This window comes from Podarcis bocagei (assembly GCF_964188305.1).
Source record: "Podarcis bocagei genome assembly, chromosome: Z".
In the NCBI taxonomy this organism is placed as follows: domain Eukaryota; kingdom Metazoa; phylum Chordata; class Lepidosauria; order Squamata; family Lacertidae; genus Podarcis; species Podarcis bocagei.
This window is the reverse complement of record NC_138140.1, coordinates 1,840,778-1,864,893: the sequence shown is the minus strand read 5'-3', so window position 1 is coordinate 1,864,893 and position 24,116 is coordinate 1,840,778. Positions and strand designations below refer to the sequence as shown.

The window sequence follows — 24,116 nt, the reverse complement described above, 5'->3', positions numbered from 1 at the left end:
CTTCTCTGGGCTGCTTGGGTTGGTGGGTGTCCTGGTGTGTCACTTAAAAGTTCAGAGTTCAAGTGATGGGAAATGACTTTCTGGAGATACTTGGCTAGCCAGTGTGCAGTGTCCATTGGAGCCTCTGTCTCTCTCTGCCCTCCTCCTCCCTCCCTCCCTCATAAACCCCAAGGATGACAGCGATCCCAGACAATAACCTACCTAACCTACCTCAAGGGTTGCTTTGAGGATGAAATGGGGAGGAAGAGCACCATGTACGCCACCTTGAGCTCATTGGGGGGAAAGGCGGGATGTGGATCAAATAAATAGTACGGGTGGCATCTGATTGACACGCAACCCCTGACACACACATCCTTTTCATCCCTGGAAAGGGGTGCGGAATGGGCTTACACACGACTGCTGACGCGCATAGAATACAACCCCACACAAATGGGGAGTTGCTTGTAAATCAAAGGAAGATGATTGCAGCACATTTGAGGTTCCACTGGAGAAGTGGAACTTCATGCCTTGGCACGTTGGGCAGGGGTGTGTGGGAAGTCTCAGAGGTTATGTTCTCCTCTCTTGAAGGTGAAATGTGGAGAAGTTTGAACAATTGCTTCTCTTGGCTATAAATATTTCTCGGCCCTAAAAGCATAAGCCTTGTTAATTTAAGGAAGTTTATCTTACTGAGCTAATTCTGTTGGCTCTTGTCTCGCTCCACCCACTCTCATTGTGAGGCTTGTTATCTCATTAGTCTTGGCTTGTTCTCAGCCCCAGTCTGACTCCTGACAAGGACCAGGCTCATCTTGGGTGTTGTGGGCGGAGGGGGGGCACTGCTTTGTTTTGGGGTGTTTCTTTTGAAGAGGTGCTAGAGAGATTTTGCCTGGTAAACCTCCCAAGAGAACCTGATTCTTACAGACATCTGAGCAGCCGAAGTGGTTAAGGGGGTATGCTTATCTTTATTTGCCAGTGGTGTTGGAGTTTTACCAGCGGCGGCAGCCTGGTGAAAAGAATAACTCACTTTCCCCAGAAAAAACGAAGCCTGAGCTTAATTTTTGGAAATGGTTTCTGTTGGGGAGGGGGAACCATCTTGGACCTGGTTGTAAGGCAGGAACTCTGAACAGTGAATCAGAAGTTGAAATGAAAATATTTTAATTTTATTTATTTACTATTACCTTTTTATCCCACCAAGGAGTTCAAAGGGGCATATATGGTTCTCTGCCTCCTCATGTATCCTCACATCCAACCCTATGAGGTAGGTTAGGCTGAGAGAGCTGGCTAGCTGAAGGTCACCCACTGAGCTCTGTAGCTGAGTGAGGGACTTGCACCCTCATCTCCCAGGTCCTAGTCCCAACCCTTGAACCACCAAAAGCATCTCAGCCTCCCCCAGAAGGTCCATAGGTCTTGTCTTGCTGCCTTATAGAAGGCAGTTGGAATCCCCCCTTCCCAAGCATTAAGGAGCCAGAACATAGCGGAATCTGTATCTGGGGCAGTTGTCTGAATTCTACATACCTCCCTCTTCTCCCCCTCCCCCATTCCTGCCCTCTTGCTCCTATGCATCAAGGCCTTCTGACAGGAAGAGCAAAGCGCTTTAACATAAAGTTTTGCCGTTTTGGCCACAGAGCAAAGGACCTTTGGCAGATGTCTCTCTGGAATCCAGAAAGACTAACCAAAATTATTTTCTTTATCCCTCCTCTGTGGTTGTTGAATAGGAATAATTTCCTCCTCCCGTGCCTTCTCGAAGATATATACAGAAAGTTGCTTGCGAGTCTGTCTAGGCATTTCTTGTCAAGCTCTTCCACAGTGCTGAAACCTAATCTGTCCTGTATCCTTCAGATAAAGCAGAAGGACCGGAAGAACAGCACAGACACACTCTATGAAGTCATATGCCTGGAGAGTGAGTCAGAAAGGGAGAGGAGAAAAACCACCGCGAGCCCAGTGCTCCGCCTGCCACAGTCCGGATCTCAGGGCTCCATGATCCCATCCCCTCCAGAGGATGATGAAGAGGAAGGTAAGAAGGGACTAGCTGTGTCCCTCCGAAGCAGAGCAAGGAGATGGCTTTGTCAAGACTGCCTCTTGCTGTGAGTCAGCTAAAGGTTTGCTGCAGGGAAAGTTACAAACGTGTTATGTGTTTGGGCCTGGGCGATGTATTGCTATATCACCCAGGACTGATTTGAGGGCCAGATCGCGATGGCGTCTTCACCTGGCAGTACATCATGGGGGGGGGGGGCTTGCTGGCTGGCACCTAACCTTCATTCTCCAGCTGCCTCCTTCCTCCCTGCGCCAGGTGCTGGTGGCAGCGGTTTCATCCCAGCACCTCGCAGGTCTGGGGCCGATGCTTCTTCCTATCAACATGGTGATGTATCACTATATCGCGATGTTTAGCTGGTGATACATTGTGATGTTGAACACCTGATATTGCACAGCCCTATATGTGTTTTTACTGAAGGCTTCAAAGCTGAAGGTAACTGTAGATACTACTACTGTTCCTCTATAGCAGCTTTAAAAAACCTGGGTGCCTTCCATAGGCTTGGGGCTACTGCAACTTCAGTCCAAAACATCTGGAGAGCACCAGGTTGGGCAAGGCTGCATTCGGTCAACTTAATCTGCTTTTCCTTTTCCTCTACCACGCTAGCATTCCCCATGCTTTCATGAAGCCAAGAGTTGTATTTGGCAGATACCTATCTAGCTGTGATCCCTGCATTGCAGAGGGTTGGACTACAGGACCTTTGAGGACCTTTCCAACTCTATAATTCTATGATTTTATGCCCCGTTTAGCTGTTGGCCGTGGTGGAGGATGAAGTACCAGGCCCTTGCTCACAATCCTAAGTGATCAGCTAAGAACTCTTACTGGTGCTTTCAGTGCAGGCCTTTGTTCTGGGCTGGCAAGTGGGGGGGGGGCTAGGAGGGGCATAGGCAGTGTGTGTGTGTGTGCACCTGATGGTCAGGGTGGTGGTCAGATCATATTTATGGACTTTCAGTTTCTGCTCTCTAGTATGTGTGGTTAATTGACCACGACTGTAGAGCATGAGTGGGGAACCTCAGGCTTGGTGGCTGAATTGAACCCTCCAGGTCTCTGTTCAGCCCTCAGGGCTCCCCACAGGCTGCGTCCTGCTCAGGTGCTTTTGCCCCTTGCTTCCAGGGATAGAGGTTTGTGTGAGCCTGTTTTGATGAGTGTGTAGAAACCTCTGACTTGCATGGCTGGAATGCAGCATACAGTATAAAAGAAGAGCCAAATACGTTGCTGCACCCACTCTCTTTATGGCTCGCAGACCTAGAAGGCTACACATGAGAGAAAGAGAGCCGCCTTCTGCCTGGAAAGGGCTCCCCATGCCCAGCATCTTTTCCTGCTCTGTGGCCTAAAACAGGGATGTGTTGTTTCCCCCCGCTTCTGGCTTGGGCTGAGCCACCCTGCTGTCTGTGCCATGTTTGCACAGGTTAAGCCTGATCCAACAGGTGCAGCGCATCCTAGTATTTCCTTCTAAATGGAGGTCAGAAATGGTGCTTTCTCTCATATCCCCTTCTTCTGTGCGGGTTTTGTGTCTTATAGATAACGATGAGCCTCTCCTGAGCGGTTCTGGAGACGTTTCCAAAGAGTGTGCAGAGAAAATCCTTGAGACATGGGGAGACCTCTTGTCCAAATGGTAAGCAGGTTCACCCCTCTATTGTGAACCAATCTGTTTGAAGAAGCTTATGGTTGAGAGTAAGGCAGGCAAGACAATGACAAAGAGGCAGGCAGGTAAGAGCACTGGAGGCTGGATCCATTCTGTCCTAGCCGGCTTGTGCTTCTTGCTAGCTGATATGCTCCTTTAAGACTGCTGTGCAAGAGAGGTCAACTTCCACCCACTGCCACTTCCCACACGTGGTAGACAAGCCAGCTAAGAGTGGAAGGCTTACCTGGGCTGCTGCAGACTCCTCCTGCCAGCATCCTTGCCTGGAAGTCCTTCTTCCATGAGCCCTGCCAGCCAGTCCTCATTCATCAGCCTCTGTTGAATGGGTCTTCATGCCTTAGAACTGCTCCCCTCAATTTATGAGCATGGGGCACTTGGATGTTGATGCCTTCCAAACTGCCTCAGAAGGTGGTGGATTCTCCTTCATTGGAAGTTTTTAAAGGGAGGTTGCATAGCTGTGTGTCATGGAGGCTTCAGCTGAAATTCAGAGGGTTGCAATAGATGATTCTCAGGGTCCCTTCCAACTCTTCAGATATGTGATTCTACTTACATGCACACCATTTTTTTCTGTGAACCTACCTGCCAAATATGTTCCAATGTGGGCCTGGTCCCCCACCCCCCCTTCTGAATACATGAATGTGCTTCCTCCACATTTCTAAAATGATAGATCTGTCATCCTTTTTAAAAAGAGCATGGATTTGTTTAATTATTATTTTTTTAAAAAAACATTTATATACAAAAATATGTTACAGTGGTTTATAACAATAAAAAACATAAAACCAAACAATAACATCTTGAAAAGTTAAAAAGAATTTAAAAGCAAAAAGAAACCAGCAGATCTTATTTGCCTGCATAGGTATTGTGGAATAGAAAAGTTTTCTTTTTTAAAAAAATAATTATTATTATTTTCCATTTTAACAATCCAATCAAATCACATTAAATATTCCAGATTATACAAATACATATCATATAGTCCAAATATTCCACGAAGTTATAAATTTTTATTGGGACTTCCCATGATTCAAGTTCGGTGGGGCTCTGATCATCTTATATCTTTACTGCCTTGAGTTTCCAAAAGTTCCTTTAAATCTTCCTGTTGTTACCCTTCCTTCTTACTTGGCCTCTGAGTTGTTTCCACAGGCGAGTTGAAGTAAGCAATGATGTGCTTCTGTGTGAAATTGGTGGAGTAGAAAAGTTTTCAGCAGGCCTTTAAAAGTTGGCACAGAAGGCTCCTGCAGAATCAACAGGAGCAGGGTGTTCCTTATGACTGGGCTGATGACACTAAAGGCTCAGTTTCTTCTTGTTGTGAAATGAGCCTCACCAACTCAGGGAATGGCCAAAGATTCTCCTGCAGTTGATCTCAGTGATTGAGCTGGGATAGAAGGGTTCAGGCGATTCCTGAGCTATGCTGGACCCTAGTTGTTCAGGACTTTGCAAATCAATTCAAGTACCTTGAACCTGGGTCAGTAACACATGGGCAGCGAGTGCAGCCATTAACCATGGTGTTCACATGTTCTTGAGGAGAAGCTCCCATCAGCAATCTGGCTGCAGCATTCTGCACTAGCTGGAGCTTCTGAACCAGACCCAAGGGCAGCCCCACATATAGAACACATTACAGTGGTGCCTCGCAAGACGAAATTAATTCGTTCCGCAAGTCTCTTCGTCTTGCGGTTTTTTCATCTTGCGATGCACGGTTTCCCATAGGAATGCATTGAAAATCAATTAATGCGTTCCTAGGGAAACCGCCTTCAGACCAGGTCCGGGGACAGTCTGTCCCCGGACCTCTTCTGAAGGCTGGGGGGGGACAAGGGCTTTTCTTCCCACCCCCAGCATTTTAAAAAACCCTGGGACAGCGGAGGACTTCTCCGCTGTCCGGGGCGATCTTAAAATGCTGGCGGGCGGCATTTTAAAATCGCCCCGGACAGCGGAGGACTTCTCCGCTGTCCGGGGCGATTTAAAAGCCCCTGGGAAGGCAGGCAGGGGGGACAAAGACTTTTGCCCCCCGCCAGCCTTCAGAAGAGGTCCTGGGGGCAGCGGGAAGCGAAGCGCTTCGCTTCCCCGCTTCCCCCCGACGTCTTTTGCAGCAAGGGGCTGCGGGGAGATCGCTATCTCCCCGCAACCCCTTGCTTCAGAAGAGGTCCAGGGGCAGCGGGAAGCGAAGCGCTTCGCTTCCCCGCTTCCCCCGGTCTTTTGCAGCAAGGGGCTGCAGGGAGGTCGCTATCTCCCCGCAACCCCTTGCTTCAGAAGAGGTCCGGGAGCAGCGGGAAGCGAAGCGCTTCGCTTCCCCGCTTCCCCCGGTCTTTTGCAGCAAGGGGCTGCAGGGAGATCGCTATCTCCCCGCAACCCCTTGCTTCAGAAGAGGTCCGGGAGCAGCGGGAAGCGAAGCGCTTCGCTTCCCCGCTTCCCCCGGTCTTTTGCAGCAAGGGGCTGCAGGGAGATCGCTATCTCCCCGCAACCCCTTGCTTCAGAAGAGGTCCGGGAGCAGCGGGAAGCGAAGCGCTTCGCTTCCCCGCTTCCCCCGGTCTTTTGCAGCAAGGGGCTGCAGGGAGATCGCTATCTCCCCGCAACCCCTTGCTTCAGAAGAGGTCCGGGAGCAGCGGGAAGCGAAGCGCTTCGCTTCCCCGCTTCCCCCGGTCTTTTGCAGCAAGGGGCTGCAGGGAGATCGCTATCTCCCCGCAACCCCTTGCTTCAGAAGAGGTCCGGGAGCAGCGGGAAGCGAAGCGCTTCGCTTCCCCGCTTCCCCCGGTCTTTTGCAGCAAGGGGCTGCAGGGAGATCGCTATCTCCCCGCAACCCCTTGCTTCAGAAGAGGTCCGGGAGCAGCGGGAAGCGAAGCGCTTCGCTTCCCCGCTTCCCCCGGTCTTTTGCAGCAAGGGGCTGCGGGGAGATCGCTATCTCCCCGCAACCCCTTGCTTCAGAAGAGGTCCAGGGGCAGCGGGAAGCGAAGCGCTTCGCTTCCCCGCTTCCCCCGGTCTTTTGCAGCAAGGGGCTGCAGGGAGGTCGCTATCTCCCCGCAACCCCTTGCTTCAGAAGAGGTCCGGGAGCAGCGGGAAGCGAAGCGCTTCGCTTCCCCGCTTCCCCCGGTCTTTTGCAGCAAGGGGCTGCAGGGAGATCGCTATCTCCCCGCAACCCCTTGCTTCAGAAGAGGTCCGGGAGCAGCGGGAAGCGAAGCGCTTCGCTTCCCCGCTTCCCCCGGTCTTTTGCAGCAAGGGGCTGCAGGGAGATCGCTATCTCCCCGCAACCCCTTGCTTCAGAAGAGGTCCGGGAGCAGCGGGAAGCGAAGCGCTTCGCTTCCCCGCTTCCCCCGGTCTTTTGCAGCAAGGGGCTGCAGGGAGATCGCTATCTCCCCGCAACCCCTTGCTTCAGAAGAGGTCCGGGAGCAGCGGGAAGCGAAGCGCTTCGCTTCCCCGCTTCCCCCGGTCTTTTGCAGCAAGGGGCTGCAGGGAGATCGCTATCTCCCCGCAACCCCTTGCTTCAGAAGAGGTCCGGGAGCAGCGGGAAGCGAAGCGCTTCGCTTCCCCGCTTCCCCCGGTCTTTTGCAGCAAGGGGCTGCAGGGAGATCGCTATCTCCCCGCAACCCCTTGCTTCAGAAGAGGTCCGGGAGCAGCGGGAAGCGAAGCGCTTCGCTTCCCCGCTTCCCCCGGTCTTCTGCAGCAAGGGGCTGCAGGGAGATCGCTATCTCCCCGCAACCCCTTGCTTCAGAAGAGGTCCGGGAGCAGCGGGAAGCGAAGCGCTTCGCTTCCCCGCTTCCCCCGACGTCTTTTGCAGCAAGGGGCTGCAGGGAGATCGCTATCTCCCCCCAGCCCCCTGCGACCCTCCCCCGGCTGGAGAGGTGACACGCGCCTATGGCAGGAGCCTCCATAGACGCACGTCACCTCTCCAGCTGGGAGAGCGCGCACGGGGCTAAAGCAGCCCCCTGCGACCCTCCCCCGGCTGGAGAGGTGACACGCGCCTACGGCAGGAGCCTCCATAGGCGCACGTCACCTCTCCAGCTGGGAGAGCGCGCGCGGGGCTAAAGCAGCCCCCTGCGACCCTCCCCCGGCTGGAGAGGTGACGCGCGCCTATGGAGGCTCCTGCCCCGCTCGGGATGGCAGTCCCGGCAGGGCAGACAGCTCTGCGCCGCCATCCCGAGCGGGGCGGGACTTAGCGCCCCGCTCGGGATGGTGGCGCAGATCTGCCTGCAGTCCCAGGACGGCAGACAGCTCTGCGCCGCCATCCCGAGCGGGGCGGGACTTAGCGCCCCGCTCGGGATGGTGGCGCAGATCTGCCTGCAGTCCCAGGACGGCAGACAGCTCTGCGCCGCCATCCCGAGCGGGGCGGGACTTAGCGCCCCGCTTGGGATGGCGGCGCAGATGTGCCTGCCGTCCCCGGACGGCAGACAGCTTTGCGCGGCCATCTGGAGCGGGGCGGGCTTCTCCCCCGGCTCCCGATGGCCGTGCAGAGCCCGCGCTGATCCCGGCACGGCAGACAGCTCTGCGCCGCCATCCCGAGCGGGGCGGGACTTCTCCGCTGTCCCGGGAAGGCAGGCGGGGGGAGCAAAGACTTTTGCCCCCCGCCGGCCTTCAGAAGAGGTCCAGGACCTCTTCTGAAGGCCGGCTGTGGGCGAAAGTCTTTGCTCCCGACCGCCAGCAATTTAAAACAGGTCCCCGGAGATTTCCCTATGGGCTTTCGTCTTGCGAAGCAAGCCCATAGGGAAATTCGTCTTGCGAAGTGCCTCCGAAACAGAAAACCCTTTCGTCTTGCGGGTTTTCCGTCTTGCGAGGCATTCGTCTTGCGGGGTACCACTGTACAGTAATCTAGTCCCAAGGTTACCAGTGTGTGGACTGCAGTGGTCAGACTATCTCTGTCCTGGAACAGGTGTAGTTGGCGAACCAGATGAAGCTGGTAAAAGGCACTCCTAGTCACAGAGGACACCTAGGTCCCAGTGATAAAGGTGTATCCAGGAGTACCTTCAAACTATGCACTTGCTCCATCAGAAGGGATGCAACCCCATTCAGAACAAGTAACTTGCCAATTTCCAGAATGTGGGAACCACCCACTCAAATAACCTTTGTGGGTTAAACCACAGAGCCTAGGACTTGCCGATCAGAAGGTCGGCGGTTCGAATCCCTGCGACGGTCCCTGCTCCTGCCAACCTAGCAGTTTGAAAGCACATCAAAGTGCAAGTAGATAAATAGGTACTGCTCTGGCAGGAAGGTAAACGGCATTTCCGTGTGCTGCTCTGGTTTGCCAGAAGCGTCTTAGTCATGCTGGGCACATGACCTGGAAGCTGTACGCTGGCTCCCTCGGCCAATAAAGCGAGATGAGCGCCGCAACCCCAGAGTCAGTCATGACTGGACCTAATGGTCAGGGGTCCCTTTACCTTTACCTTTACTATCTGGACACTGATCCAAAGTGTTCACAGCCTCTCCTGGTTCAGATGTTGCAGAGAAGTAGAGCTGTATATCATCAGAATACTGGTTGCCCCAAAACTCCTAATGGCATCTCCCAAGAGCTTCACATAGATATTAAATAGCACTGATTCAGTTCTACTCTCTGGACATGAATTTGATGTGAATGGAACCACTGTAATACAGTACCTTCGATGCCCATCTCACTTGGTCTGTCCAGGAGGATACAGTGGTCAGTGATATCAAAAGCCACAGAGATCAAGCCACCCAGAGTGGCTGGGGCAATCCAGTCGGATAGGCACTATATTATTAATTAATTAATTAATTATCAGAAGTAACAGGGTCACACTCCCATGTCCCTGTCATGATAAAGGTCCTCCATCAGGGCAACCAAGACTGATTCAGTTCTGAAACCAAGTCTGAACTCAGATGGTAGTGGATTTAGATAATCGTTCTATTCCAGGAATGCCTGTAGTTGCTCTCCATCACCCTGTAGTTGTTATACTCCGTTGGGTCTAGGGTTGGCTTTTTGAGGAGTAGATACACGGCTGCCTCTTTTAGGGCAGTGGGCACCGCTCTTATCACACAAGGATGCATTTATCACACTTTTGACCCGTCCACTCACCCCAGCCCAGCTAGTTTAATAAGCCAGGATGGACAAGGATCACTTCATGTGTCTTGTCCATATTCCCAGACCACATCAATTGGAAATGATCTCACAACACCGAGCTTGATGTTGCATTGAACACCTGGTCAGGTACTCTCACAGCAGTAGTATCTAAATCACTGTAGAGCTGAGCAACTTTATCCTTGAAGTGTTTAGCTATCTGGATACAGCTAGTTACTGTGTGCTCCAGAGATCCACCTCCTGGTCAGGAGTAAGCAACCTCCAGACCACACAGAACAGCTCTGCTGGGCGGCTTCCCAAGGATGCAATGGAGGCAGTGAAATAGGATCTCTTTGCTGTCCTCACTGCCACATGGTAGGCCTGATTATGATCTTGAACAAATGCTCAGCTAGCTCCTAAGTGAGATTTGTGCCTCTTATGCTCCAACCCTCTTCCAGTCTGCCTCATTGACCTCAACTCCTCCATGTACCAAGCCGTGAAACAGACCCCACAGGGCTAGAGAGGGTACTCAGAAGTGATCATGAGTCTCACCATTCCACAGTGGAACTAAGACCTCAACAGGAACACCCCCTCTGTCCACAGGGAAGTTCCCCAGAGGTGTCAAGAATCCACCAAATTCCATCTGTTTCTGGTGGCAGACCATCCTAACTGGTCTCCCACCCTTGTAAGGGGGGACAGACATAGCAAGTCCAAACCTCACCAGGAAGTCATCTGACTCTGACAAAGGGGTGATAATCAAACACACACCATTTCCAGACCACCCCCTCCCCACGTGGATCAAAGGCTACTTCTGTGCATTGGACCGATAACTGTGTGAGACAGATTCAGGTAGGTAGCCATGTTGGTCTGACACAGCTGAAATATATTAAAAAATTGTCCAGTAGCACCCTAGAGACCAACTAAGTTTGTTCTTGGTGTAAGCTTTCGTGTGCATGAACACTTCTTCAGATACTGAGACAGGCCCATGGTTGCATCATGGACCTGAGGCATCATCAATGTGGATGTTGTGGATGTTGGAGTCGTCCAAAACCATTCAGTCCAGGGTCTGTATCCTGCACACCCTTCCTGGTCTGATGTCTGGTCTCCTTCCTCTCTTCCAGGCACTTGAATCTGAGTGTGCGACCAAAAACCTTGTCCACGCTGGTGAGAAGCGGAGTCCCTGAAGCTCTCCGGGGGGAGGTTTGGCAGCTGCTTGCGGGATGTCACAACAACGACCACCTGGTGGAGAAGTACCGGATCCTCATCACAAAGGTAGGCCAATGGAACTGTCTGTGCTTGGGGGGAGGGGAGAGAATGGTTTAGTCCGATAGCCACTTCAGGAGATTCCTCTGCCTGACACGTTCATCTTTTTGGCGCTGATGGCTTTCAGTCTGTTTCTGTGGAATCCTGGAGCCATCTCTGAAGGTTATTGGAGGCTCCTCAGTAAGATCACCAGTAATGGCAGATGCTTCCTTGAGGGGGCACTGACTCACTGCCGCCGCTCCCCTGTTAATGTACAACTGTGGCAGAGCTGTGAATGCATTCTAAGGCAGCAGTGGGGTTTGTTTATGTCATAACATTTATAGACTGCTTGACTGTAAAGAAAAAATGTTAAAGCGGCCCACAAAAAGAATAAAACAGTTATCAGTAAAAACAGTTAAAAACAGCTATTTAAATCTTTCAAATAATAACTGAAATAACAAGTTAAAGGACTTGTCAGCATTCTGTGTATCTGGATAGGCTTGCCTGAACAGAAATGTTTTCAGCAGGCACTAAAAAGTGTATAAACAGTGCCACCTGGCTGACGTTAATAGTCAGGGAGTTTCAAGTGTGGAAACTGCCTTACCAAAAGACTCTCATAAGTGCAGAACGAGTATTATGTGGCACATGTAACAGTTCCTGTTCCACAGATTGAAGAGGGGTTGGGAGCAGGGGCACTGTTATGCAGTGGGTCCACTCCTTCCTCCTGGGCTGTGTCTAGAAAGTGGTGTTGAGGCAGGAGTGTTCAGACCCCTGGGCGCTCACTTGGGCTCTGTCCTCTCCCCCATGCTTTTTAACATCTATATGAAGCTGCTGGGCGAGATCATCAGGGGGGTTGGGCTGGGTGTTCATCGGTATGCGGAAGATACCCAGCTCTACCTCTCTTTTAAATCAGAACCAGTGAAGGCGGTGAATGTGCTGTGTGAATGTCTGAAGGTGGGTGGAGGATGGTTAATGGATTGAGGTTGAATCTTGACAAGACAGAAGTACTATTTGGGGGGGATAGGGGAGGGCAGGTGTGGGGGACTCCTTGGTGCTGAATGGCATAACTGAGCCCATATAAGACCAGATGCACAGCCTAGGAGTCATTTTGGACTCACAGCTGTCTATGGAGGTGCTCTGGTTATCTCCTGGTTGGACTACTGCAACATGCTCTACGTGGGGCTACCTTTGACGGTTACTTGGAAACTACAACTAATCCAGAATGCAGCAGCTCGACTGGAGACTGGGAGTGGCTGCCAGGAGCATATAACACCAGTCCCGAAAGACCTACCGTATTTTTCGCCCCATAAGACGCACCGGCCCATAAGACGCACCTAGTTTTTTGGGGGGGAAATAAAGGAAAAAAATTTTATTTCCCCCCCCAGGTGCGCTGCGCTACACCAGGAGCTTGGGGCGTGCGGAGCTCAGCGCCCCAAGCTTCTGCGTGCAGGCAAGGTCTCCGCTAGCGTGGGAGAGCTGGGCGCCTCTCCCAGGGCTAGCGGACCCCTGCGCTAATCCAGAAGCTTGGGACGAGCTGAGGTCAGCGCGCCCCAAGCTTCTGCGTGCGCGCAAGCAGTCCGCTATCCTTGGGATAGCCGCGGGGCTCTCCCAGGGCTAGCGGATCGCTGCGCTACACCAGGAGCTTGGGGCGTGCTGAGCTCAGCGCGCCCCAAGCTTCTAGGTGCGCGCAAGCAGTCCGCTGCCGCCCCAAGCCTCGCGCACCTGGTGGGACCTCCTGCCGGGTGCGCGAGGCTTGCAGACACTCGCCCGAAGCAGGGAGAGCCCTCCGGAGGGCTCCCCGTGCTTCGGGCGACAGGCTGCCGCCCCAAGCCTCGCGCACCGGGCGGGACCTCCTGCCGGGCGCGCGAGGCTTGCTGGCATTCGCCCGAAGCAGGGAGAGCCCTCCCCAGGGCTCCCCGTGCTTCGGGCGACAGGCTGCCGCCCCAAGCCTCGCGCACCGGGCGGGACCTCCTGCCGGGCGCGCGAGGCTTGCAGGCATTCGCCCGAAGCAGGGAGAGCCCTCCGGAGGGCTCCCCGTGCTTCGGGCGACGGGCTGCCGCCCCAAGCCTCGCGCACCGGGCGGGACCTCCTGCCAGGCGCGCGAGGCTTGCAGGCATTTGCCCGAAGCAGGGAGAGCCCTCCCCAGGGCTCCCCGTGCTTCGGGCGACAGGCTGCCTCCCCAAGCCTCGCGCACCGGGCGGGACCTCCTGCCGGGTGCGCGAGGCTTGCAGACACTCGCCCGAAGCAGGGAGAGCCCTCCGGAGGGCTCCCTGTGCTTCGGGCGACAGGCTGCCGCCCCAAGCCTCGCGCACCGGGCGGGACCTCCTGCCGGGCGCGCGAGGCTTGCAGGCATTCGCCCGAAGCAGGGAGAGCCCTCCCCAGGGCTCCCCGTGCTTCGGGCGACAGGCTGCCGCCCCAAGCCTCGCGCACCGGGCGGGACCTCCTGCCGGGCGCGCGAGGCTTGCAGGCATTCGCCCGAAGCAGGGAGAGCCCTCCGGAGGGCTCCCCGTGCTTCGGGCGACGGGCTGCCGCCCCAAGCCTCGCGCACCGGGCGGGACCTCCTGCCGGGTGCGCGAGGCTTGCAGGCATTCGCCCGAAGCAGGGAGAGCCCTCCGGAGGGCTCCCCGTGCTTCGGGCGACAGGCTGCCGCCCCAAGCCTTGCGCACCCGGTGGGACCTCCTGCCGGGCGCGCGAGGATTGCAGGCATTCGCCCCATAAGACGCACCCCGATTTCCCCTTCATTTTTGGAGGGGAAAAAGTGCGTCTTATGGGGCGAAAAATACGGTACATTAGCTCCCAGTATGTTTCCAAGCACAATTCAAAGTGTCAGTGCTGACCTTTAAAGCCCTAAACAGCCTCGGTCCTGTATATCTGAAGGAGCATCTCCACCCCCATCGTTCTACCCGGACACTGAGGTCCAGCTCTGAGGGCCTTCTGGCAGTTCCCTCACTGCAAGAAGTGAAGTTACAGGGAAGTTACAGTTGGCTGTGGTGCCCTCCCTGTGGAATGCCCTCCCATCAGATGTTAATGAGATAAAGAACTATACCACTTTTAGGGTATAGGTGGGTTTTTTAGGGATAGGTTTTTTAGGGAGGTGGGTGGTCATCTCAGTCTAAACCACTGAGTGTCTTGTGCTTGTCGATCAGAAGGTCAGCGGTTCGAATCCCCACGATGGGGTGAGCGCCCATTGCTCTGTCCAGCTTCTGCCAACCTAGCAGTTCGAAAGCACGTCAGTACAAGTAGGTAAATAGGTACCAATGCGGCAGGAAGATAAACACGTTTCCGTGTGCTCTGGCTTCCCTCACAATATCCCATTGCACCAGAAGCAGTTTAGTCATGCTGGCTACATGACGCAGAAAGCTGTCTGCAGACAAACGCCAGCTCCCTTGGCTTGAAGCGAAATGTGCGCGGCACCCCATGGTTGCCTTTGACATGACTTAACCATCCAGGGTTCCTTTACCACTTTTAAAAGACATCTGAAGGCAGCCCTGTATTGGGAGTTTTTTAATGTTTGACGTTTTATTATGTTCTTATGTGTGCTGGAAGCTGCCCAGAGCGGCTGGGCAACCTGGTCAGATGGGTGGGGTATAAATAATATAATAAATCAATTAAGTGGTTGAGTGGGCATATATGTGGTAAAGTGAACTACAACCCTCATCAATCCCAGCCAGCATGTACCAGGGTTGGCAAAGGTTGGTCTGTAACCAGACACGTACAGTGGTGCCCCGCAAGACGAATGCCTCGCAAGACGGAAAACTCGCTAGACGAAAGAGTTTTCCGTTTTGGAGGTGCTTCGCAAAACGAATCTCCTATGGGCTTGCTTCGCAAGACGACAATGTCTTGCAAGTTCCTGCTGGTTTTCCCCCCTCCCCCCCTTTTCTAAGCCGCTAAGCCGTTTATCAGCTGATTCGATCAGCAGATAAGCCACTAAAAGCAGCTAAAAGCCGCTAATAGCGCTAATCCGCTTATCAGCTGATCCGATCAGCAGATAAGCCGCTAATAGCGCTAATCCGCTAATCCTTCAATGGGCTTGCTTCGCAAGACGGAAAAAACCGCTAGACGAAGAGAATCACAGAACGGATTCTTTTCGTCTTGCGAGGCACCACTGTATGTGGGAAATGGCTTTCAAGCTGAGTGGAGCCAGCATTTTCAGAGGCAGAATGTGCATGGAGTAGCAGGTGCTGTGGGCAAAAGGCTGTTGCTTGTAAGTATCCCTGAAGCTTCCAGCAGCCCACCATAGGAAGCAGGATGTTGACTAGGTGCACCGTTTGGTCTGCTGCGTCCTGTGCTTTGTTCATGCCTAGCAGCCTCCTCCAACCTGGGCGATGCTAGTTGAGACTGAGGGGAGTTGTAGTTCAAAACATCTGGTTGAGGAAGGCTGCTGCCTAAGGTCATAATCTTGTGGTGAAGGGCTTGGGTGCATGGGAAAACTGTAGGTCACCACTCATTATGGTGCCAACCTTTGTAGAAACACAAATATGGCCTTACCATTTAAAAAAATTGTTTCCTCCTTTCTTTTGTTGTTTAAGCAACAGCCTCTGTTGCTTCTTTTTTACTGCCACAGGCTTGGATGTGCTCACTGAGAATGTCAGTCAGCAAAATTAGCTCAGTGGGTTTTTAAAATGCAGCTTGTTTGCATTTATTTATAATGCATTGCATATATTATATTGCGTCAACTTCTGGCAGTGCTCTTTTCATCTTCATTGTTCCTTATGAAAACATTTAGCCAAAGCCAATAAAAGTACAGTTGAATTGGGTCCTAGGTCTGTGACTTAATCCTTGGGGAAGAGTATTTGGGCAGATAGATGGTGGCCTGGTTTTGTGGAGGGCATCAAATTAGTATAATGAATGATAGATGCTATTATCTACCAGGTTGGGAACTGGGTGGGCAGAAATCTGGGATTGCTCAGCAGAAGTAATGAAATCTGTTTGAAAGCTGCCGAGAAGATGGTTGTAATCTCACTGTTCTTTCCGTATTAAAACTGGTGCTAATCCATTTTCTTTATGTCTTGCTACAGCCTTGCATTTAACAGCTAACCTGGTAGCCTTAGATGACCAGGAATTTCACGCAGGCGAGTGAGTGGGCTGGCAGAAGAGGAACAGACTCTTCCATCCCTCATCCACCAGCCTACTTGGTGTCCATGCTGGGAGTGTAAAAACTGTGATGCATTTGTCAGCGCAGCACTGTGGCAATGAGTTTTAATGTCAACAGACATTTGCAAGATGTATTCTGAGTCTAAATTTGTGGCAGTTGGGTGCCTTAAAGCCACCCACATTTCACGCTGGGGCTCTTGCCAGCTGTGCAGCACAGAAACCTGTCAAATGAATGTGGTATTTGAGGTGGAATGAATGAAGGAGACAGGTGCATGCAAGCCCCCCGCCCCCTTTTGTGGCAACTAGCATGGTAAAGGGTACTGAAGAAGCAGGGAATATAGGAAAGCTCTCCAGTTGGCGGCATTAGCAGCTTCTGCTGGGTTGCTTGGAAGAAGGTTGTGATGCAGCTTTGAAAGAAGAGTATGATTATTTGGAACGGGGAAACAGTAATTGCATTTGGGTTCCAGGGAATCTGCCTGGCCTGCTCAGAACCAGACGGAGACAGTGTTACTCACCCACATGCTTGCATCGTGGTATTAATGTGTGGGGTCTGCATAGGTGATTCACTTAATCTTCCTATACCTGTTGATCCTACCTGTAAATCATGCTCTCCCCATCCCACAAGCACACATACTAGTGGAATGCCACAAACGCAGAGTTTCAAACACCTAGTTTTCTTTGCAAGGCACTGCTCCTTGCTTGCTGCTGGAGCTTATATGTTCTGTGCCAGACCTGCATCTCCTTCCAGTTTCCTCAGCCCAAATCCTTCCGTTGCTGTCTGCCTTTTGAGACTGGTGCAGTGGGACTTGCTGTCTGAATTGGCTCACAGTATTGATTTAGCTGCCTCCTAGAACAGGCATAGGCAAACTCGGCCCTCCAGATGTTTTTTGGCCTACAACTCCCATGATCCCTAGCTAGCAGGACCAGTGATCAGGGATGATGGGAACTGTAGTCCCAAAACATCTGGAGGGCTGAGTTTGCCTATGCCTGTCCTAGATCTTCTTGATTGGGCCACCTGTTACGCTACCCACCTGCTTCTCTTCCCCTTTCTCCCAATAGCCACCATCAGTTTTCCAGATAATATCATCTCCCAGGCTGGCCTTCAATCAGAATTCTGTCAAAAATGCCAGTTTTGGTGGATTAGGAGTTTGCTAGGCAGACAAGCAAGCAAGAAGTCTGGTTGCTGTGGTTCTGTTCCCTCCTGCCCAAAAGCAGTTGATACTCTCACATGCCTACTTTTTTGCTATCCTAAAACAGCACCTCTCCACTCTTCTCCAACATCCTGACTGTGCTTGATTTGCAGGAGATTTATCTTTCTCTCCATGCTGTTGCTCTACTGGTCTTTGGGGGGGGGCATCAGGAGGAGAACTGGTTTTCTGCAGACTCATTTGCATTTTGAGTAACAATGCTCTCAGAATTTTGGGTGAGCTTGGTGTAGAATTTGCATTCACTTGGGAAACAGTGAATACAGCCTGAGAAGAAAAAGAAATGGCACTGGCTTTCTGGATGCCAGCTTCCAATTCTCAGGAAGTTAAATAGCATCTTAAATAGCCCCTTTCAAAATCTTCAGGTTCCTATCCCCCAAATTTCGTGACTTTGAAAACATAGGAAGAAGCTTCCTTTATAGTGTGCCAGACCAGGTTCTGCCTCCACAGGAGGCAGCAATGCTTCAGTTGCTGGAAACCACAGGAGGAGAGAGGCTCTTGTTCTCCAATCTTGCTTGCAGGGTCTTGCTTCCAGCCATCTGGCTGGCCACTGTGAGAACAGGACGCTGGACTAGATGAGCCATTGGCCTGACCCACCAGGTTATTCTTATGTTCTTTATTTCAATCTATCTCCATATTGTTTATGCTGACTGGCAGTGACTCTCCAGGGTTCCAGACACGGTTCTTTCCCAACTCTACCTGGTGATGCCTGGAATCGAACCTGCGACCACCTGCTTGCAAGCCAGATGCTCTGCCACTGAGCTATAGACCTTTCCCAACTTCTCTTTCCCTTGCTTTTAAAGGCTATATGCCAAGAAACCCAGAAGGATGTTGTAGAAGCCAAGATATGCACTTTCTAGCCTAGCTTGGTCCTCTGGGTCTCTCCCTCCTTTGAGGGGGGGGGGGCAAAGGACAGGGGTCTGATTTTTCTCCCTGGGAATTTTGATCTCTTGCTTTACTTTGATAGCCAGACCAGCATCCATCCTTCTGTCACTATACATTTTTATTTTTAAACAGGCTGAATTTTTGTGTGTTGTTTCTTTTTAGAGGCTGCACTGAGCCACAAATGGCTGTTTGGCTTCTCCTTCCGCATGAGTAGCTGCTCCACTGACCCAGCAAGCTGCTGCTTCAGCTTGTGCTGGCTCAGCAAAAGGGGAGCAACAAATGAGGAGATCCATAATGCAACCCTGATGGACTCGCCTAGTTTTCCTGGCAGGTTAATGAACTGCTGTCAGGCTTGGAGTCGAGAGGAGTCCTTTGGGCACATAAGAGGAGCCTGCAAAAGCAGACCAGTGGCCCATACAACATCCTCCCGATTTCACAGTGGCCACCCAGGTGTCTCTGGGAAACCAACAAGCAGGATTTGAGCACAGGAGCAATCCCTCACCCTGTAGCTTCCGGTTGAGCTCTGCAGAACAAAACAGAAACACTGAATGCGTCAGATGTGGGAAGCCTCTTTCTGGTGGCATACTGGCTATTTTCACTGTGACATCCGGGAGATGCTGAGTAAATGCAACTGCAAAAGGAGCTGGTGGAGTGTCTGAAAGGCCTGTCAGTTGGAATATCTCTGAAAACCAACTCCCTTTCTTAGCTAGGACTCAAAACCTTTGTTTCAGAAGTTTGCCCTTGATGACTTTTGCCCCTCTGTCCTCACTGGTGGGTCTGTGCCCCGCATGGCTGAAGGCCCTTACATTAACACATCCATCTGCTGCTGCTCTGGAACCATTTCCCCAGCAGATGTCTCCGGAGCGAATAGAACTGGATGAAGTGAGAGCTGCTGCAGTAAATCTTGTGGCCCTTTTGCCTTTCCATTCAACTAGTTAGAAAGTTTTCCAGGAGAATACATATCCAGGCATGTGTCAAATAATTCTGGCTGTCATTTCACAACAGCAGAGATTGGGATTGGCACTTCATCTCCCCACAGGCAGGTGGGTATTGTCCCAATAGCTGTGCTGACACCTATTTACAGAACTCTTTGTGGATTAAATAATTTGAGTTCTGGCTTCCATTCCTCCCAGTACAGTTCAAACCACTAGTTATAGAATACAGTCGTACATTGGAAGTTGAACGCCTTGTGAATTGAACGTTTTGGTTCCTGAACGCCGCAAACTCAGAAGTGATTGTTCCGGTTTGCGAACATTCTTTGGAACCCAAACATCCGACACAGGTTCCACGGCTTCCGATTGACTGCAGAAGTTTCCCGCAGCCAATTGGAAGCAATGCTTTGCTTTCCGAATGTTTTGGAAGTGTTTGAAAACGGATTTCTGAAACGGATTCCATTCGACTTCCGAGGTATGACTGTAGTAGAATTGTAGAGTTGGAAGGGACCCTGAGGGTCACCTAGTCCAAGCCCCTGGAATGCAGTAATCACAACTAAAGAATCCCTGACAAGTGGCCATCCAGCCTCCCTTTTAAAACCTCCAGGGAAGGAAAGTCCACAGCCTTCCAAGACTGTTTCACTGTTGAACCATCAAAAAGTTCTTCCTAATGTTTAGTCACAATATGCCTTCCTGTCATTTGAGTCCATTGGTTTGGGTCCTGTCCTCTGGAGCAGAAGAAAACAGGCCTGCTCCATCTTAGGTGACAGCCCTTTAGATATTTGAAGATGGCTATCATATTTCCTCTCACTCTCCTGTTTTCCTAAACACACCCCACTCCCTCAACCATTCCTCATAAGCAGGGCTGTCTTTACCCAGGGGTGCAGGGCACCCAGGCGCTGAATTCTGGGGAGGCCCTACCGCTGAAGCCGCCTAAGCTCTTAACTATCTACCTGTTATGAAAAAATAAGTAATTTTGATCAAGCTGACATTCAAAGCTGGCCTCCCCCCCGGCCGCTTTCTCCTCCCCAGAGTTCTGCCCTGCATGGAGAGGCGTTGCTTTCTTGCCCACCATCAGCATGGCTGCTGCGTCCCTCTTCTTCTTCTCCTTCCTCCTCCTGGGGAGCTTTTAAAAGTGCCTGGATGTGAAGCTGCGTGCCTTTGCGGAGCTTGGGCGCCCGGTTCTTGAGGGGCGACAGCAGCAATACTTGGAAGGGCAGGCTGCCGCCATGGCCTTGCCTGCAACCACGGAGAAGTATGTCTTGGGTGCAGACGTGGGCAGTCTAAATTTGGGGGCACTGGGCGGCTCTTTGTACCCCAGCGGCGCATATGCTAAAGACAGCCCTGCTCATAAGGCTTGTTTTCCAGGACCTTTATTACCTATAAAGAGTTTGTTTGTGAACCTGCTAGCCTCAATTTCGGCTGTTGTATGTGTCACTGAAGCAAGGTTGTGGCTTCTATGAGAAACGTTTAAAGTTGGCTTTGTGTCCTGGCCTGTTCGGGATTCACAAGCCATAGTTTCCCCATTTGGACGTAACAGGAAACTATGGCTTAACTGTGGCTTCCTGGCTCGTTTATTCATTCACACAAAGGAAGGAGCGAAGTGCTTAAAAGCAGGTGCTTGAAGCTTATTTATATGGTGGCTTATTAAGCTAAGATTTGATCAAGGGATTGCAGCCATTGTGTTTGCTTCTATAGAGGCTTTGATGCTGTCCTCTGAGGGACGCTCTTGCACAGTTCCTACTTACTGTAAGTCAGATACCTTTCAGTTGTGTCTTCCCCATAATGTCCAGATCACTATCATTTAGTGGTGATTTTGTATAGGACCTGCTAAGAGCGTGGCAGAGCATAATTGCCAAGCTTAAACATCTCAGTGGGCATGGGAGTGTGCCAGCTGGGTTGGGTTCAGATGGTTTAAACCACGTGGAGAGTGTGTCTTGGGAGAGAGAGCGTGCACTTTGGGATGTGTGAAGCATGCCGTCTGCCCCGCCCCCTCGCAGCCCACTCCCATGCGCCTAACTCAGAAGGGCATATTAGGATTTTTGCTGCACATCTTAGGTGAAGAAGGACAGCTTTGGAAAAAACAACAACTTAATGCCTTGGTGATCCGCCAAGGAAAGACGCGTTGCAAACCTGTAAGGGAACAGGACCTCTGAGCGCACGGTTACTCTTCGCACCTCCGAGAGCCCCTTCAGAAGAACGAAGCGGGTGGGCTTGGCTCCTGGCAGACTCAGCCGCGGCCCCTCTTTGCTAAAGGGCGGGGCGCTCCTCTTTGGAGATGAGGGGGCGCACCGGCGATCGAGCCAGGAAACGAGGGCGCGCGCGCCTTTGCTGCGGCTATCCGGGCGCGGAAGGGAGGCTCTTGGCTGCGCCCCCACTCCTCCTGTCGTCGCCGCCGCCGCCGCCTGGATCGTCTTCCTTTGTCCGCCCCCTCCCTCGCACCTGGGTTCCTCCCCCTGCGCCGCGCAGGCTCTTCTACGGCCGGCAGCTGCTCTGCCTGGCTGGGCGCATCAAAAGCAGCCGCTGCCGCGTCCCTCTGCGTCTGCTCCCGGCGCTCGCTTCGCCTTTGTCCCTCTCGGCTGCAGGTAGGCAGGAGGGCAGCTCAGCCTAGCCCAGCCGTGGGGGAGGGGGAGGGACCCGCAGGCCGGACCCTCTCTTCTTCCTCCTCTTTCCTCACTCCTGCATCGACGGAGAGGTGCGGGATCCGGCGCGGCGGCGGCGGCGCCCATTCTCCAGCCGGCTGCGGAGAGGCTAGCCGAAGTCCTTCAGCGTTGTGGGTGAGGAGGCCGGCTTGTACGCGTCCTGAAGCTATGGGAGGGGGGATGCTGTAAAGGCACCCCTCCCTCCTTTCCTTTTCATCTAGCACCCGCCCTCGCGTGGCTATTGCTGGATCCCCCCCTCCCCATTGCACAAGCAAGCGAGCTTCCCTCCATCCCTTTTCTCTATCGCCCCCCCCCTTCCACGCATCTGTGCGTGGTGTGTTGCTGAGCTGCCAGCAGAGAGAGAGAGGAGGAGGAGGAGGAGGGGGCGGTGGCTGTGGAGGCTGCAGCCTAAAGAGCTGGTGTTTCCAGGAGGGAGCCACTGCGGACAATGCCCAGCAGCTCCAAGGAGCTTCTGCATCCCTCTCCATCTCCTGTTTGGGCTTTGACAGGGTGGCACGTGTGGCAGCTGCAATGACAGCAGAAGCAGCCAGGCATCATCCACCATCAGTGGCAGCAGAGTGAGGGGGTTTCTGCCACCAACGCAAGATGAATGCCTCTCTCGATGGTAGCAACCACAGCAGCAGCAGGCCCTTCTGCCTCCTGGCTGCCGGCTATCCGGAGGCCTTGGACATCTGCCTGCTGGAGCTGATCGTCATTGTCTTCCTCACCGTCCTCATAATCTCGGGCAACATTGTGGTCATCTTCGTCTTCCACTGTGCACCACTGCTGAACCACCACACGACAAGCTACTTCATCCAGACCATGGCCTACGCTGACCTCCTGGTGGGTGTGAGCTGCCTGGTGCCTTCACTCTCCCTGCTGCACTACCGGGTCACCTTCTTGCCGGAGTCTGTGATCTGCAAAGCCTTTGGCTACGTGGTCTCTGTGCTCAAGAGCGTCTCCATGACCTCCCTGGCCTGCATCAGCGTGGACAGGTACATCGCCATCACCAAGCCGCTGTCCTACAACACCCTGGTCACCCCCTGCCGCCTCCGGGTTTGCATCCTGTTCATCTGGCTGTACTCGGGTGCCGTGTTCCTCCCGGCTTTCTTTGACTGGGGAAAGCCCGGCTACCACGGGGATGTTTTTCAGTGGTGTGCTGACTCCTGGGACACCTGGGCCATCTTCACCCTCTTCATCATCATCATGCTGTACGCGCCGGCAGCCTTCGTGGTCTGCTTCACCTACTTCAGCATCTTCCGCATTTGCCAGCAGCACACAAAAGAGATCAATGAGAGGCGTGTGCGGTTCAGCTCCCAAGAAGGGGAAGCGGCTGATGCCCAGCCATGCCCAGACAAGCGCTACGCCATGGTTCTCCTGCGCATCACCAGCGTCTTCTACATCCTCTGGCTCCCCTACATAATCTACTTCCTCTTGGAGAGCTCTTCTGTCTACCACAGCCGAGCAGCCTCCTTCCTGACCACCTGGCTTGCCATCAGCAACAGCTTCTGCAACTGTGTCATCTACAGCCTGTCCAACAGCGTCTTTCAGAAAGGCTTGAAGCGCCTCTCCGGCGCTGTTTGTGTCTCTTGCGCCAGGCACCGGGCGCCAAAGGAGTCCTCCGCCTCGAGGAGCAAAAGACCTTCAAATGGGTGTCATGCGTAAGATACAGATTGCTCCGACAAAAAACAACAACAACAGAAAATAGATTAAAGATATTGCCAGGTTTGCAAAAAAACTGACAAGAACACACAATTTTTCTCTGAGAAATGCTGCTGAAGAACTGGAGATTTCCACAAGCATGTCTGTTTTAGTGTTTCACTTTACAAATGTCCTTGTGTGAGGCGGGTTTGGTGACCTGGCACCTGTGTTTCCAAAACTGAGCGCTCCTCCTCCTCCTCCCCTTTCTCTCCTGTCTGGAGTGCCTGCCAGTGGTGGGCATGCAAGACCTCTGGCAAAAGAGACATTTGTGTTCTTCCTTTAAAGCTTGGGCATTTTCGGAGAGCTTTGATCTTGCGTGTCAATGTGGGAATGTGTAAATGGTCTGATGGTATACTCTCTGATTATTTGCTTTTGTTTTTCTGTGCAAATGCCAAAGTATATTTCAGAATTCTTAACATAAGGGGCCAAAGTATAGTCTCCCTGACTTCCCCCCCAACCCCATTTCCCCCATAGTCCTATAAACAAATAATGTAAACACTTGAACCTTTGATTTTGTCGTGTGATACAGCCACACCACATGTGATTAATCAGTATTCTGACCTCCCCCAATGCTTTTTCCAAAAACTTCTCATCCTGAGTGCCCTGTTAGAATGCTCATATGTGATTTACAGTACAGTGTTTGCATTTTTATTTTTAAAAAAATATTTGTGTAGTAATTGGGATGACTTTGAAGCAGACAAAATTTAGCAGTTGAATAAAGTATTTTCTTTTTCTAAGTAAGTGGAGAAAATATTTTGACCATCCCTATT

General features: G+C 52.3%; 2 protein-coding genes across 5 annotated transcripts in view; both read left to right on the top strand.

Annotated features, from left to right (window-relative positions):
* The window catches only part of RABGAP1 (RAB GTPase activating protein 1), a 189,824-nt gene that overhangs the window by 123,962 nt on the left and 41,746 nt on the right, over positions 1 to 24,116 (top strand). For all 3 annotated transcript variants that reach the window (XM_081179695.1, XM_081179696.1, XM_081179697.1), the window contains 3 exons: positions 1,816 to 1,990; positions 3,530 to 3,623; positions 10,767 to 10,917. In XM_081179695.1, coding sequence (XP_081035821.1) covers positions 1,816 to 1,990; positions 3,530 to 3,623; positions 10,767 to 10,917 — 420 coding nt within the window. The remainder of the gene's footprint in view (positions 1 to 1,815; positions 1,991 to 3,529; positions 3,624 to 10,766; positions 10,918 to 24,116) is intronic.
* Positions 16,891 to 24,087, top strand: GPR21 (G protein-coupled receptor 21). Of its 2 annotated transcripts, none has more exons than XM_081180019.1 (2): positions 16,891 to 19,478; positions 22,155 to 24,087. In XM_081180019.1, the coding sequence occupies exon 2, from the start codon at positions 22,252 to 22,254 to the stop codon at positions 23,308 to 23,310; it is 1,059 nt and encodes a 352-aa protein (XP_081036145.1). In that variant the 5' UTR covers positions 16,891 to 19,478; positions 22,155 to 22,251; the 3' UTR covers positions 23,311 to 24,087. The 2 variants fall into 2 exon arrangements, with proteins under 2 accessions (XP_081036145.1, XP_081036144.1); XM_081180018.1 differs by lacking the exon at positions 16,891 to 19,478 and adding an exon at positions 19,493 to 21,780.